Source organism: Ascaphus truei, chromosome 3 (genome assembly GCF_040206685.1).
Source record: "Ascaphus truei isolate aAscTru1 chromosome 3, aAscTru1.hap1, whole genome shotgun sequence".
In the NCBI taxonomy this organism is placed as follows: domain Eukaryota; kingdom Metazoa; phylum Chordata; class Amphibia; order Anura; family Ascaphidae; genus Ascaphus; species Ascaphus truei.
The window spans coordinates 373773759-373789938 of record NC_134485.1 but is presented as its reverse complement, the minus strand read 5'-3'; the positions used below and the strand labels follow the sequence as shown (position 1 = coordinate 373789938).

The 16180-nt window shown below is 40.0% G+C and overlaps 1 protein-coding gene across 1 annotated transcript in view; it reads right to left on the bottom strand.

The window, feature by feature from the left end:
• ATP8A2 (ATPase phospholipid transporting 8A2) overlaps positions 1-16180 on the bottom strand; it is a 691321-nt gene that overhangs the window by 186976 nt on the left and 488165 nt on the right. The window contains exons 34-35 of the mRNA XM_075592224.1: positions 4183-4244; positions 4024-4080 (exon numbers count right to left, since the gene is read on the bottom strand). Coding sequence (XP_075448339.1) covers positions 4024-4080; positions 4183-4244 — 119 coding nt within the window. The remainder of the gene's footprint in view (positions 1-4023; positions 4081-4182; positions 4245-16180) is intronic.

Below are 16180 nucleotides of genomic sequence, written 5' to 3'. Positions count from 1 at the left end.
ATCAATATCGGTATTGTATATTTGCATGTTTTTAGGGAGCCTCTTTATACAGGAGCACTCACTTGTAATACACCCCATATATTTGGGGCATAAGATATTGAGGAGACTACTGTGGTTCTCCAACACTTCACTTGTATATATTTAGTTATTCACAGTTATCACATTTGTAAATATCACTGAGGCCTCCTTTTGCCATACCACACATCAGTATATATATTTTATATACTACTATATATATGTTTTATAACTACCCGGTATTGCAATAGAGATCACTCTATACAGTTATATATAAATGGCTATTACATAAAGTGAACCCAACAGTGACCACAGTATAAACTGACATATTATTATAGTGCAGCATTACATGCTATTAGGACACATTGAGGTCCTTATCCGGCTGTTCAAGCGTTATTTTAGGTTTTAATATTATATATAGCTGTTTTCTCTTTTGTTGATGATAATACAATTATTTGAATATCATTTAATTAGTAGAGGTAGAGTGCTAAAGATAGGGATTCTTTTCTCCTTGTTTACGCTAAATCAATAGTAATCCCAGAAAGGGGGATATACGCACAAGAAATATATACATTTCTCTCTACATGTAGATATAATAAATAATGGAATGGAATATTTACATATGCCAATACTATACAAACCATAATGTTAGCTTCTTTCTTGGTATATTAAACATACACAGATTTTACCTGGTATAAAAATATTAATTTAAAGGGATTATGAGATTATTAATTGTGGTGCAGTCTGTATTTAATATAAAATGATAAACAGGACACACATCTGTGTGTGTGTGTGTGTCACAGTGTGTGTGTAAAAGATACACACAGGCACTGAATAGGGGGATACCGTTACAGCCAACCACCCACCCGCTTTTGTTTTCTTCTTCAAATTCTGGCACGTAAAAATTCATGCTGGCACCTAAATATTTCATATTTTTGTCCACACCTGTAATATTTTAAAGGGATTTTTTATATGTAAAAAAATACACAATATTAAATTCCAATACATCTTAAATAAGTTATGGTTATTTCAATACATACAATTTTTTTAAATTAATATATAGATGATTAATTGAGAGGTTAATTGTGTGCAGGTACACATACATATATATTATATATAAAATAATTGAGTATATACAGGTACACAGTTAATAGGGAAAGGAAGAGGTTAATGCAATATGGTATATAAGGAGCCCAGCAAATGATTGGTGAATCCATGAAGAAGCGACAATCTTTAGCTGCGAAACGCACCGGAAAGAAAGGAGCGTAGGCCGGTGACTGGTGAGATCAGCAGGGAGTGCAGTCCGTGTACCTTGTGACGTCATGGAGAAGACCGAACCTTCTCTTTTCTTCCCCTTCCTTTCTATCTGTGCCCATTTGTTTGAAAACTTCTAAAAGATATTCCCCTGCAAAGTACTGGCATATTAAGTACATAGACAAGAGAATTGGCAATTATGTTGACTCACAGTCTAACTGACTGACATGGGCATCATCAGCTTTTTCCTTCCTGGAAGTGTTTGAACTTATCTCCTATATTAGAGTGATCCAGAGGAAAAAATTAGCACAATTCTGTCCCAGGCCCTTCTAATTCAAGTAAGTTTAAAAAAAAAAAATGGGTTTATGTGCTTTTAAGATGAGATTTCTAATTTTATTAGCAGTCGCCAGTTGTATATATATCCCCTTAGATGTACCTCCAAATAAATTAGGGAGACATGCTTGTGCTGAACAAGGAGCGTACCTGGCTGTACCTAAAGAGCTATATATGACCATTTGAGGCCCAGATCCATAGAGGTCCCTTTAAGTGACTTAACAAGACGCTGACCTAAGTTAACATCCTGTTATGTCAACATATATCTTCATGTATCTCCACTAAAGTTAACGCAGGGATTTAACATGACGTTAGTTAAGTAATACCTTAAATTAGTCTCATTCAGACCCTGAAATATAGGTTTTGCTCTCTGTCTTTCTCTCGCACTCTCAGGGTCTGGGTGGGAGTAATGTCACTTTTAAGTAAGACATGATTAATGCCATGTTATACGAAGTGAACACAGAATTGTGCTAATTTAACATGGTTTTAATCATATGCTAATGAGATAAACAATGGGCCTTGTTTTTTCATAATGGGAGAAGCAGTGGCTCAGTGAGTAAGACACTGACTGGCACTGAGTTTGTGTCTGACAGGGGAGCCTGGTTCAATTCCCGGTGTCGGCTCCTTGTGAACTCTGGCAAGTCACTTTATCTCCCTGTGCCTCAGGCACCAAAAACATAGATTGTAAGCTCCATGGGGCAGGGACCTGTGCCTGCAAAATGTCTCTGTAAAGTGCTGCGTACAACTAGCAGCGCTATAAAGAACATATTATTATTATATAATTAGCTATGTGGGTATCTGATCTGGGAAAATAACACCCGTTGCTGACTTTGCTATTGTGGCATTATGAGCCCTGACTTAATGGACTTCTGTGTTTCTGGCCCTAAGAGGATTAGGTCTTTGATAATAGAAAAGCTTAAGCGCAAAACTGGGAAAAAAAGAGGTCAATTGCCAGAGAAGAGGGAAGTTGGTGGGTTCAAGGATTGCAGGCATGAATGTAAGGATGGCAAATTCTGGACTGATGCTTGTAAGAACCTATTAGTTGCAGGCTTTATTTTGGCTTTGTGAGCTAGATCCCCTGGTGTAATGGTTGATATTATACCAATACAAATACAATATGCACCGCTGATCAAAATCAGGAAGTTCCAGATCAGCATAAAATGGGGGTAATAAAGTGTATGTATGTGTTACAAATGTTATTTTCAAGGAATAGAAATAACTATACCAAATAGAGTTACAATAGTGTTTCTGAATATTTTCCTAAGGACAGCCCATCCTGGCCATGTGTTAAGGATACCCAGCTAATCACTTATTCACATACAGTATAAAGTAAGTGAAAACATGTGTACCGTACTTGGTAATTCATTGAGAATTGAGATAACATTTATTAGTCATGACAATTTTACACACACACACACACACACACACACACACACACACACACACACACACACACACACACACACACACACACACACACACACACACACACACACACACACACACACACACACACACACACACACACACACACACACACACGATGGGTGAAAAAGGCAACAAGAAAACTCCACCGTATTGCATATAGCAAATAAAAAGATCACTTGTGAGCACATTCACATGTCTTAGGCAGGTCTGCAACCCTGCCTTTCACCATTATCACCCAGCATAGTTTTTCCACTGCAGCAAGGGATTCTGGGAAATGACATGCAAATGAGCACACAATGTGTCACAAGTGATCATTTTATTTGCTATCTATCTATCTATCTATCTATCTATCTATCTATCTATCTATCTATCTATCTATCTATCTATCTATCCATCCACACACTACATTTAATTGCATAACATTCTCGTGCACATTGTTAAGGACTCCCTCTTATATTTGGATAGTTGAAGTCGCGGGCTTGCAAGTTGAACACTTTTACAACTGCACAATTTGTCGTACAAGCCACTTAGCAGATAGTACTGGTTACAAACATATTCTAATGGCCTTTAATACATTTGATAATGATGTGAGCTCCACTACATGTAATTTATAATTTTTCATGACAGAAATGATTTGTAAAATACTGAGTCATTTGCAGCTGAACCAACATGTTCAAAAATGTTTGTCATAAGGTTAAGCTCTGGTGCTCAGAGCAATTCCATTTGGAGCTGTGTTTAGCACCGTTAAGTCATGTTTCTACTGCCATTACTTTCTGTGCAAAAAGAAATGTAGCAATATTTCACATTCAAGCCCACCATTTCAAATAATTATTTAGCAATACAAGCTGATATTTGACACGACTACACTTACAAACATATAAAACATATACTGATGTCTTGAGTTGTATCTGTATGCTCTTGTACAATGTACGTGATCTGTCTGCACACACTGCACACTATATAACTAAAATAATAGTAACACTAGTCACTTACTTTTGTCCATGCTGTGGTTTCCAAGCCAGCTTTCAAGCAGACGGTTACCACAACATACTGCAAATGTAAACAGAGAAATAAAATCACACAGACTTCTCAAAGCGAAAGCATGTGAGCGTCAATGCTGTAACTCGCTCATCCGTACAGGGGGAAACTTACAGTGTAAACAATGTTTCCAACAAATAAATAGTCTGGAGCTTGTCCACTGGTAAACACAGCATCTGAAAAACAGTGTGATTCATCGTGACATAGTTAGGATACTCATAAGTGATGACATATTAATGCTGTATAAGTGAAACTGGTCCTTGACACCCTTTTTCTGACATGTATTGTGCATAAATGAGCTTACAGTGTCATTTTTGGTACCTAATTCAAGGGAGGTAATGTACAGGGGTAATTTACAGCTGGCTATGGGCTCACCTGCTATTTAAATATAATATTTATGTTATCAGCTGCTAATCTTAGTTCATAAAGGAGCCATCGCATCCAAGATAGGCGTCACCAGCTATGCCCCATGTGGGATTTGTATGGGTCCTTCCACGATCACAAGAACCTGTCATGTGTTGCATGCCTTTCTGTATCGAATGGGTTAATTTTTCACAATAACAAAGAGATACCCGTCCTGAAAATGTGCATACATCCTATTGAGACATTTTTATTAAATCCACGTAAAAAGCTCAATAAAAAAAAAGTTCTGCTGAATGTATCGACCAAGGAGAATCATATATATTTTACAGTTGCCGATTGTGATGTAGTTTATTATACCAATAAAAACGTTATTCGTGCATGCTATCGTATATGAGCTTTTAAGACCTCCCATTCAAAGAAAATTTCAAAAGCTTATATTCAACAGCTTGAAAAAAAACCCCAGACCCATTCTAATTACCCTGTAGCACCTCTGTAACACTAGTTTTAAGGAGTGGATAACCAGACATTGGCGGCATCAAGACAACAAAAATTTGCTTTCACTCACTGCAACATTTTTTTTTAATGGTTTTGTGAAATGTAAGAAATTTGCGAGTGAAGGTTTAAACATCTGGCACCAGTTAGTCAAGCAGATTTTCGTCACCACAATTCTGGTTGATTTTGTGGTGCAAAGAAAATGGAAAAAGATGTGCATATAGTCAGAGAATTTTACAGTATACTGTACATACCCCACTTTAAAATCTATGGGGTGCATCCTCAGAAGTGCGCTAAGTAAAGGCAAATAACGTTACCTTAACTAATTAGGTAAGAGACGTTCATTAAAATAAATGAAGGATTTCCATTCTTCATTTATTTTAATTGTACATTAATATAGATTACATATGAATATCATTGAGGTATGTATGGATATACATTATTTTACACTCATACTTTCTACAGTAATTATTACATTATATACCTTATTCATTCACAAAAAACATATCACTTTAATCACTAAAAACCACAATATAGTTGATGATGTGTTTCAGAATTTTATATGATCCATAATATATATATATATAGAAAAGAGCCGAAAAAAGCCGCGCGCCGTCCGCGGGTTAAAAATTCCAGCGGTGGCAGCCGCTTTTGAATAAAGCTGGCCGCCACCGTATGTAATAATATGACCATGTGTGTGTGAACTTTATAATATGCCAAATACTGGGAGAGGCAGGTTGTTTCTGAGCTGACACATCCCAATAGATTTGCCATGTTGAGTGAAGATATTGGTAATGTCGGGGCAGAAATGGCAAGGCTGGGGGAGACTGATTCCTCTAGCAGCCAGGGGAATAGTTCCTCCAGCACAGTGGGGACTCAGGATGCTCAGATACAAAGAAAGATTGTGGTAGTAGGGGACTCCATTATTAGGAAGGTAGATAGGGCAATCTGTTGCTGGGACTGCATGAACCGAACAGTTTGTTGTCTCCCGGGTGCTCGGGTTCGGCACATTGCGGATTGGGTAGACAGATTGTTGGGGGGGGCTGGGATTGACCCGGCGGTCTTGGTACACGTTGGCACCAATGACAAAGTTAGAGAAAGATGGAGGGTCCTAAAGAATGATTACAGGGATCTAGGCCAAAAGCTTAAGGCAAGGACCTCCAAAGTAGTATTTTCTGAAATACTACCAGTGCCATGCGTTACCGCAGGGAGACAGTCAGAGATCAGGGAGTTTAATGCATGGCTAAGAAAGTGGTGCAGGAAGGAGGAGTTTGAGTTTTTAGAGCACTGTGGCTCCTTTTCTGAGAGGTGCCATCTATATTCTAGGGATGGATTGCACCTTCATGAAGAGGGATCTTCTGTGCTAGGGGGGAGAATGCTAAAAATGTTGGAGGAGATTTTGAACTAGCATGGATGGGGGAGGGGAATGAAACAGATAATGAACTAAATGGAATAGAGGAGGATATAAGGTGGTATGGAGGTAGAATGGGGCCAAGTGCGATTTTGACAATCAGTGAGACACCCATAGTAAATACAGATAATACTAGAAAACATCTAAAGACTAAACCAAGTGGGCGCAGAAAGGAAGGAGCAGATAAGATAATAGTAGAGGCTGAAAAAAAACTTAAATGCATGCAAGCCTGACAGATAAAATGGGGTAGCTTGAATTAATAACTGCAAGGGAGCAGTATGATATCATAGGCATTACTGAAACATGGTGGGATGAAACTCATGACTGGACAGTTAATTTAGAGGGTTATTTTCTTTTTCGGAAGGATCGAACAAATAGAGGGGGAGGTGGAGTATGTTTATATGTTAAACCGGATCTAAAACCTATTATAAGGGATGATGTCTATGAAGGGAATGATGAAAATGTAGAGACTTTGTGGATAGAAATTAGCAGTGGAGGTAAAAGTATAAAGAAAATGTTTATGGGAATATGCTATAAACCACCAAATATCTGTAAGATTGAGGAAGCTAAAATACTTTTGCAAATGGAGAAGGCATCAAAACTGTGTCATGTTTGCATAATGGGGGATTTTAATTATCCAGACATAGACTGGGGCAATGAGATTAGAGTTACAACAAAATGAAACAGTTTTTTTGGGGTGCTTAAAGACAATTATATGACCCAAATTATTGAGGAACCAACCAGGAGAGGGGCAGTATCAAACAATGTAGCAGTAATAACAAATATTCAAGTCCTGGAACATTTGGGTAACAGTGATCACAACATGGTCTCATTTGAAATAAACTATCAAAAAACAGATTACTTGGGTTCAACAAAGACCTTAAACTTTAGAAAGGCAGATTTTAATAAACTTAGGTCTAATCTACAAGTAATACACTGGGATGATGTTTTTGCAGTGAAAAATGTAGAAGATAAATGGGCAGTCTTTAAAACATTGTTAGATAAGCACACTTATCAGTGTATACCCTTGGGTAATAAGTATAAAAGAAATAAGTCAAAACCAATGTGGATAAATAAACAGGTAGGGGAGAAAATGGACAAGAAGAGGAAGGCGTTTAGATTCTTTAAGTCAGAAGGGACGGAGACATCGTATCAGAATTATAAGGAATGCAACAAAAATTGCAAAAGGGCAATCAAATTAGCAAAAATGGATAATGAAAAAAGAATTGCAATAGAAAGTAAGGTCAACCCTAAAAAGTTCTTTAAGTACCTTAATAACAAAAAAATGAGAAAAGAAAATAGGACCCTTTCAGTGTGAGATGGGTAGGCAGATTATTGGAGATAAGGAAAAAGCTGAGGTATTAAACAAATTATTTGCCTCTGTGTTTACCAGGGAAGAATCAAGTTCAATAGTAGTGCCGCAGGAGGAAGCCACAACCTCCATATTAATGAACAATTGGTTAACTGAAGAAGAAGTTCATAAGCAACTTGAAAAAATTAAAGTAAATAAGGCACCTGGCCCCGATGGCATACATCCAAGAGTTCTAAAGGAGTTAAGCTCAGTAATAGCCAAACCATTATATTTAATATTCAATGACTCCATTTCCACAGGCTCAGCACCACAAGATTGGAGTAAAGCAGATGTGGTGCCTATATTTAAAAAGGGAGCTAGGTCACAACCGGGAAATTACAGACCTGTAAGCCTGACTTCAATAGTGGGGAAACTACTTGAAGGTTTAATACGGGATAATATTCAGGAATACCTAATGGAAAACAAAATTATTAGTAATAGTCAGCATGGATTTATGAAGGATAGATCATGCCAAACTAACTTTATTTGTTTCTTTGAGGAGGTAAGTAGGAATTTAGACCAGGGTAATGCTGTTGATGTGGTCTACTTAGATTTTGCAAAGGCTTTTGATACAGTTTCACACAAGAGGTTGGTGTACAAAATAAAGAAAATTGGACTCGGTAATAATATATGCACCTGGATTGAAAACTGGTTAAAGGACAGACAACAGAGGGTTGTCATAAATAGAACTTTTTCAGGTTGGGCTAAAGTCGTGAATGGAGTACCTCAGGGATCGGTACTGGGACCCCTGCTTTTTAACTTGCTTATTAATGACATTGAGGTTGGGATCGAGAGCAAAGTCTCCATCTTTGCTGATGATACTAAATTGGGTAAGGTAATAGAATCAGAGCAGGATTTAATTTCTCTTCAGAAGGACCTTGAAAGACTGGAAACGTGGGCAGGTAAATGGCAGATGAGGTTTAACACAGATCAATGTAAGGTTATGCATTTGGGATGCAAGAATAAAAAGGCGACTTACAAATTAAATGGAGATATATTGGGGGAATCCTTGATGGAGAAGGATTTAGGAGTGCTTGTAGACAGCAGGCTTAGCAATAGTGCCCAAAGTCATGCAGTAGCTGCAAAGGCAAACAAGATCTTATCTTGCATCAGAAGGGGAATGGATGGAAGGGAAGTAAACATAATTATACCCCTTTACAAAGCATTAGTAAGACCACACCTTGAATATGGAGTACAATTTGGGGCACCAATCCTAAGAAAAGACATTATGAAACTAGAGAGAGCCCAGAGAAGAGCCACCAAATTAATAAAGGGGATGGACAATCTAACTTATGAGGAGAGGCTAGCTAAATTAGATTTATTTACATTAGAAAAGAGGCGTCTAAGTGGGGATATGATAACTATATACAAATATATTCGGGGACAGTACAAGGAGCTTTCAAAAGAAAGGAGATTTCACCAGCAACAAAGGAAAGGGTTCTTTACAGTAAGGAAAGTTAAAATGTGGAATTCATTACCCATGGAGACTGTGATGGCAGATACAATAGATTTGTTCAAAAAAAGGTTGGACATCTTTTTAGATGGGAAAGGTATACAAGGATATACCAAATAAGTATACATGGGAAGGATGTTGATCCAGGGATTAATCCGATTGCCAATTCTTGGAGTCAGGGAGGAATTTATTTTTCCCCTTATGAGATATCATTGGATGATATGACACTGGGGTTTTTGTTTACCTTCCTCTGGATCAATAAGTATAGATATAGGATAAAGTATCTGTTGTCTAAATTTAGCATAGGTTGAACTTGATGGACGTACGTCTTTTTTCAACCTCATCTACTATGTAAGTGGTTTATTAATATAACTTCATAATGAATATGACAAAAGTCAGTGATTCCTAGCAAATTAGTTTAAGGTGTTAATGTACATATGTACAATTATATATTTTTTAATACAGACTACCTCTTCCTTGGATTATCTCCATATCTGAGTGTGGTTATTCTGTTTTTTTATTTAATTCCTTATCATATATTCTCAATAAAGTTTTTATTATTAAAATAAAGTTTCTGTAAGGGTCCACCTTACATATGCACATGATGGTTTTCCTTCTGGTGCGCCTTATCTATCTCATTATTCCCCATCCTCAGGTTGTGTTTACCGTTAGTATTGCGTGAGCAATATGGGATGTTACTGTGCAAGCGCATGCTCCCGTTGCTCTCACGCATTGCCTTATTTACACACGGCACCTGGGAGGGGTTTAGTGTTTGAGAGCGTGGCTGCGTGCGCGCGACACAATGACGCTCATCACGTCAGGCACGTGCGCACGGTTCGCATCTCCGCTCTACTAGCATCCTCCATTGTTTGTACAGCATGGATGCCAGGAGGTAAGCTGTCGCTCCGGATTGGATGTAGGGGGGGCTTGTGTTCGTGGTGCGGATGCGCGCTCACGTAATCACCTTACACCTGATGACAATCTGCACAGTGTGGGCTGGATCCCAGTGTTGTTTTAGGATTGGTAAGTTAACCTATTATTTACCTATAAATATATTGGTGATAAGATATGTACACCTTGAGAAAGCGCTGTTTAGCGTGAAACGCGTTGGTAGGGCAATGCCTTGCTATTTTTTCTATCATGACCAATAAATAAATAAATAATAAATAAATAATAATAATAATAATTTTATGGAAAACGCACTTTTCTTCTAATTAAGTCTTTTTTGGATATCCATGGTTCTGCTCTCCTACCTCCTTATCTTGTATCCTAGATTGTAGGGGAGACAGGTGAGAGGCAGGAAGGCCGGACAGCAGGAGGTTATAGTAATCGAGGTAGGAGAGAGTGAGGGCCTGGGTCAGAGTTTTAGCAATCGAGCAACAGAGGAAAGGGCGTATCTTTGTGATATTGCAGAGGAGAAAGCGACAGGTTTTAGATACGTTTTGAATGCGAGAGAAGAATGTGAGAAAGGAGTTGAGTGTGACCCCTAGGCAGTGTGCTTGGGCTACTAGGTGAATGATAGTACTTCCAACAGTAATGTGGAAGGAGGTAGTAGGGCCAGGTTTGGGAGGAAGTATGAGGAGCTCTTTTTTTGCCATGTTAATTTTAAGGCGGAGGAGGGCCATCCAAGAAAAGATCGCAGCGAGACATTCAGAAACTTTGGTCTGTACAGCAGGTGTAACATCAGGGGTTGAAATGTAACTGTGTGTGTCGTCAGCATAGAGGTGATATTTTAACCCAAGAGATGTGATTAGGTCACCTAGAGAGAGTGTGTACAGAGAAAAGAGGAGAGGTCCCAGGACAGAGCACCGGGTACCCCCACAGAGAGATCGATAGAGGACGAGGAGGTGTTGCAGAAGAAACACTAAAAGTACGATGGGAGAGGTAAGAGCAAATCCAGGATAGAGCTTTGTTATGAATACCAAGAGTATGGAGAATGTGAAGGAGAAGAGGGTGGTCCACGGTGTCAAATGCTGCAGAGAGGTCGAGTAATATGAACAGAGTGTAATGACCTCTGTCTTTGGTAGCATGGAGGTCATTAGTTATTTTTGTGAGGGCTGTTTCAGTCAAGTGAGCAGTGCGGAAACCAGATTATAGAGGTCTAGGAGAGAATAGGTGTTGAGAAAGTGGAGCAAGCGAGAAAATACAAAACATTCAAGGAGTTTAGAGGCAAAAGGCAGGAGGGAGACAGGTTGATAGTTAGAAAGACAGGTAGGGTCAAGCTTGCTGTTTTTGAGTAATGGTATAACTGTTGCATGTTTGAAGGAGAAGGGAAAGGTACCAGAGTAGAGGAAGGAGTTAAAATGTGTGTGAGCGTAGGGATTATAGTAGGAACAAGAGGTTTTAGGAGATGGGAGGGAATGGGGTCAAGAGGGCAAGTGGTAAAGGGAGAAGAGGAGATTAGCAGTGACACATCCTCCTCTGTGACAGCGGAAAAAGAGTCAAGGAAGGCAGGAGGAGAGTTAGGACGTGGGGCAGGATGGGAGGAGGAAACAGAGGGGATATTCTGATGTATGGATTCCACCTTTTCCTTTAAATAGTTAGCAAAGTCCTGAGGTGAGATGGAGGTAGAAGAGGCAGCTATGGGTGGTTTGAGTAAAGATTCAAAGACAGAGAAGAGTTGGCGTGGGTTAGACTTGTGCATGTTGATTAGTGAAGAAAAGTAGGTTTGTTTAGCCTGAGAGAGGACAGAGTTGAAACAGGATAGCACAAATTTGTAGTGAAGGAAGTCTGCGAGAGTGTGATATTTCTTCCACAGGCATTCAGTGGAACGAGTGGAGGAACGTAGCATGCGTGTGTGGGAATTTAGCCAGGGTCTGGGGTTAGAAGGGCGAGGACGGCAGAGAGAAAGCGGGGCATGTAGATCAAGAGAAGAGGCGGATAAGGCAGAGTTATAGAGCAGAACTGAGAGAGGAGAGGGAGGAGCGTAAAGTGGAATTAAAGGCTGGTAGGTTAATAGAGCGCAGGTTTCTGCAGAAACGAGGGTTAGATGGAGATGGAGAAGGGAGAGAAAATGAGATGAGGTGATGGTCAGAGAGAGGAAAGGGGGAAATGTAGAAATCAGAGAATGAAAAGTTCTAGTGAAAACCAGGTCTAGGTAGTGGCCATCCTTGTGGGTGCTGGCTGCAGTCCATTGATGAAGGTCAAAAGAAGAGTTCAGAGAGAGAAAGCGGGATGCCCAACGGAGAGAGGGGTCATCGATGTGGCAGTTGAATTACTCAAGGAGAAGATCAGGGGAGTCTGAGGAGAGAAAGACAGCCAGGATTCAAAGTGAGAGAGAAAGGCAGCAGGGGGATGAGGAGAGGTAGGTGGGCGATAGATGACCGCCACGTGGACAGGGAGAGGAGTGAAGATCTGGAGAGTGTGAGCCTCAAGGAGGAAAAAGCAAGAGAGGGAGGAATAGGAAGGGTTTGGTAATGGCAGAGAGAGGAGAGGAGGGGCCCCACGCCTCCACCCCTGCCATCAGGGAGGAGAGTGTGGGAGAAACAAAGGCCACCATAAAAGAGGGCAGCTTCTAGAGCAGAGTCAAACGGAGTGAGCCAGATCTCAGTTATAGAAAATAAGAGCAGAAAGTGAAAGAGAAAGAAGTCATGCACAGAGAGGAACTTGTTAGAAAGGGAGCGAGCATTCCAAAGGGCACAGGAGAATGGTAGAGAGGAGGGAGGTTGGCAGGGGATGGGTATGAAGTTGGAGGGGTTGACACCAGAAGGAGTAGAAGTTGCTTTTGGCAGGCAAGGACGAGAGCATGTAGAAATAAGGCAGGGGCCAGGATTGGGAGAGATATCCCCAGAAGCAAGGAGAAGTATGGATAGAAAGAGAATGTGTGAGGATGATTTGTAGGGATGTGTTTTAGTGCGGTGTAGTGACAGAGGGCGCAGGTAAGAAAGTTGTTCATGTGAACTAAGAAGTGGTGAAGAAAGGAGAGATGGAGATATATGAATAGAGTTGGAGACATGAGGCTGGTAGAAATAAGTGCATAATTTGAAAAGAAGTGTGGCCATAGCAAATATAAATAGTAAAGGCGGCATCACAGCAATAGTAAAGTGCTAAAATATGCAGTCAGGGATAGATAAGTTCCAGTTAATTTCCTTTCCAGTGTAGATCAAATTCAGGATTCAGGGCCAGTTGGTGTTGTCCACTTGTTCACTCCTTTTGAAATCCCTTTTAAACTCTAGCACTGTACAGTATGCTACTTCAAACATGACTGCAAGACAGCATAAGGCTGCTGTGCTTTTAGTTATATAGCTCTAAAATGTCACCTGACTGAATTACGTTCAGCCCAGACTACCTAATTAGCACATGTGAGGCACATTAAAACAGATGTTTTTTCTAAACAGGGTGTTGTCCTGCTAGGTGTTACAAGTTGAATTTCATTAGGAGACACATCAAGGGATGATTTAGAGACAGAATTCAAATGTAGTTTACCAAGTAGTTGTTGCAAGTTGATTATCACGTGTATTGCTGCTGTGAAGCGCTATGTACATTAATGGTGCTATATAAATAAAGATATACAGTTAGGTCCGGAAATAATTGGACACTGATACAAGTTTTGAGATTTCGGCTGTGTACCAAAATAAATTCAAGTTACAGTTGAATAATGAATATGGGCTTCAAGTGCAGTCTATCAGCTTTAATTTGAGGGTATTCACATCCAAATTGGAGGAAGGATTTAGGAATGACATCTCTTTAATATGTAGCCCCCTCTTTTTCAAGGGACCAAAAGTAATTGGACAATTGACTCAAAAGCTGTTTCATGGACAGGTGTGGGCTATTCCTTCGTTATTCCAACATCAATTAAGTAGGTAAAAGGTCTGGAGTTGATTCCAGGTGTGGCATTCGCATTTGGAAGCTGTTGCTGTGAACAACATGCGGTCAAAGGAGCTCTCAATGCAAGTGAAACAGGGCATCCCTAGGCTGCAAAAAAAAAAAAATCCATCAGAGAGATAGCAGGAACATAAGGAGTGGCCAAATCAACAGTTTGGTATATTCTGAGAAAAAAAGTACGCACTGGTCAGCTCTGCAACACAAAAAGGCATGGACGTCCACGGAAGACAACACAAGATCCAGCCAAGTGAAGAACACTCTCTAGGAGTTGCATATCATTATCCAAGTCTACCATAAAGAGAAGACTTCACGAGAGCAAATACAGAGGGTTCACCACAAGGTGCAAACCATTCATAAGCATCAAGAATAGAAAGGCCAGATTAGACTTGCCAAACAATATCTAAAAAAGCCAGCCGAGTTCTGGAACAGCATTCTTTGGATAGATTAAACTAAGATCAACCTGTACCAGAAGGATGGGAAGAAAAAAGTATGGAGAAGGCTTGGAACGGTTCATGATACAAAGCATACCACATCATCTGCAAAACACGGTGGAGGCAGTGTGATGGCATGGGCATGCATGGCTTACAATGGCACTGGGTCACTAGTGTTTATTGATGATGTGACAGAAGACAGAAGCAGCCAGATGAATTCTGAAGTGTATAGGGATATATTGTCTGCTCAGATTCAGCGAAGTTGATTGGACGGCGCTTCACTTTACAGATGGACAATGACCTAAAACATACTGTGAAAGCAACTCAGGAGTTTTTTAAGGCAAAGAAGTGGAATATTCTGCAATGGCCGAGTCAATCACCTGGTCTCAACCTGATCGAGCATGCATTTCATTTGCTGAAGACAAAACTTAAGGCAGAAAGACCCACAAACAAACAACAACTGAAGACAGCTGCAGTAAGGGCCTGGCAAAGCATCACAAAGGAGGAAGCCCAGCGTTTGGTGATGTCCATGCGTTCCAGACTTCAAGCAGTCATTGCCTGCAAAGGATTCTCGACAAAGTATTAAAAATGAATATTTTATTTATGTTTGTGTTAATTTGTCCAATTACATTAGTGCCCCTGAAATAAGGGGACTATGTTTGAAAATGGTTGCAATTCCTAAACGCTTCATACGATATTTTTGTTCAACCACTTGAATTAAAGCTGAAAGTCTGCACTTCTATTGCATCTCGGTTATTTCATTTCAAATCCATTGTGGTGGCGTACAGAGCCAAAAATATGAAAATTGTGTCAGTGTCCAATTATTTCCGGACCTAACAGTACATACATCGTTAGATGAGGTTAATGTGTTGACTATCGCAAAAGAGAATTTGGGGAACCCGCTCAACCAACAAGGTCACATTCACAGACAGGTGCACCAGGGCAATTGATTACAAGAGAGAAAGAAAACACCGGTGGAGCATAGGCACTACCAACCGGATAAGTCCCTATAGCTTGCACTCAATATCTGTATAAGGGAAGTACCTAAACAAAAGTAGAGGAGGCCAAAGAAATCAGTGGTAATGGTCCAGGACGTATTGCGTAATTAAAGAGTTAAAAACACTATTTATTGGTATGCATTAAAATAATTGGACCAGACTGGATAAATGAGTACAATACAAACGCATTAAATAATAGCAGAGTGTGCTAATTACTTACTGCACCGACACACTTTATTCGAGCAAATACCCGGTATGTACCTGGCAGATACCTGGAATGCGCCGCTCCTCACCTCTGACAAGCCCCGTTGCATTTGCCTTCCCAGCCTGGGTTCATGCCTGGCTGATGGGCGGCTGATCTGTTAAATGATAATGATTAGGATTTAATAGGCTGCAATGCTTCGCGTGTCTACCAGATGGCATAAATTCATGAATTGTAATGCAGTATATATATATGTAGTGTGCAGTATTGCAGCCAACGGGAATAAAATGCTTCAATCCCTGCCGGAAAATAACTCAATGCACTCGGGCAGAAAACAGTCACAAACCTCAATACACCTGGGTATACCCGAATTCGTGGGACTAGCCGAGCTCGAATAAAGTGTGTCGCCAGTGTATAGAGGCAATGGGTAACCAATGCAAATTAGCTACACACAGGGACTTATCCGGTTGGTAGTGCCTATGCTCCACCAGCGTTTTTCACTCTTGTAATGTGTTGATTCCAGTGAATAGGAAGGGTGTAGCTATATTCACATTATTCAGGTGATTAAAAAGTACTATCTTTGTTGT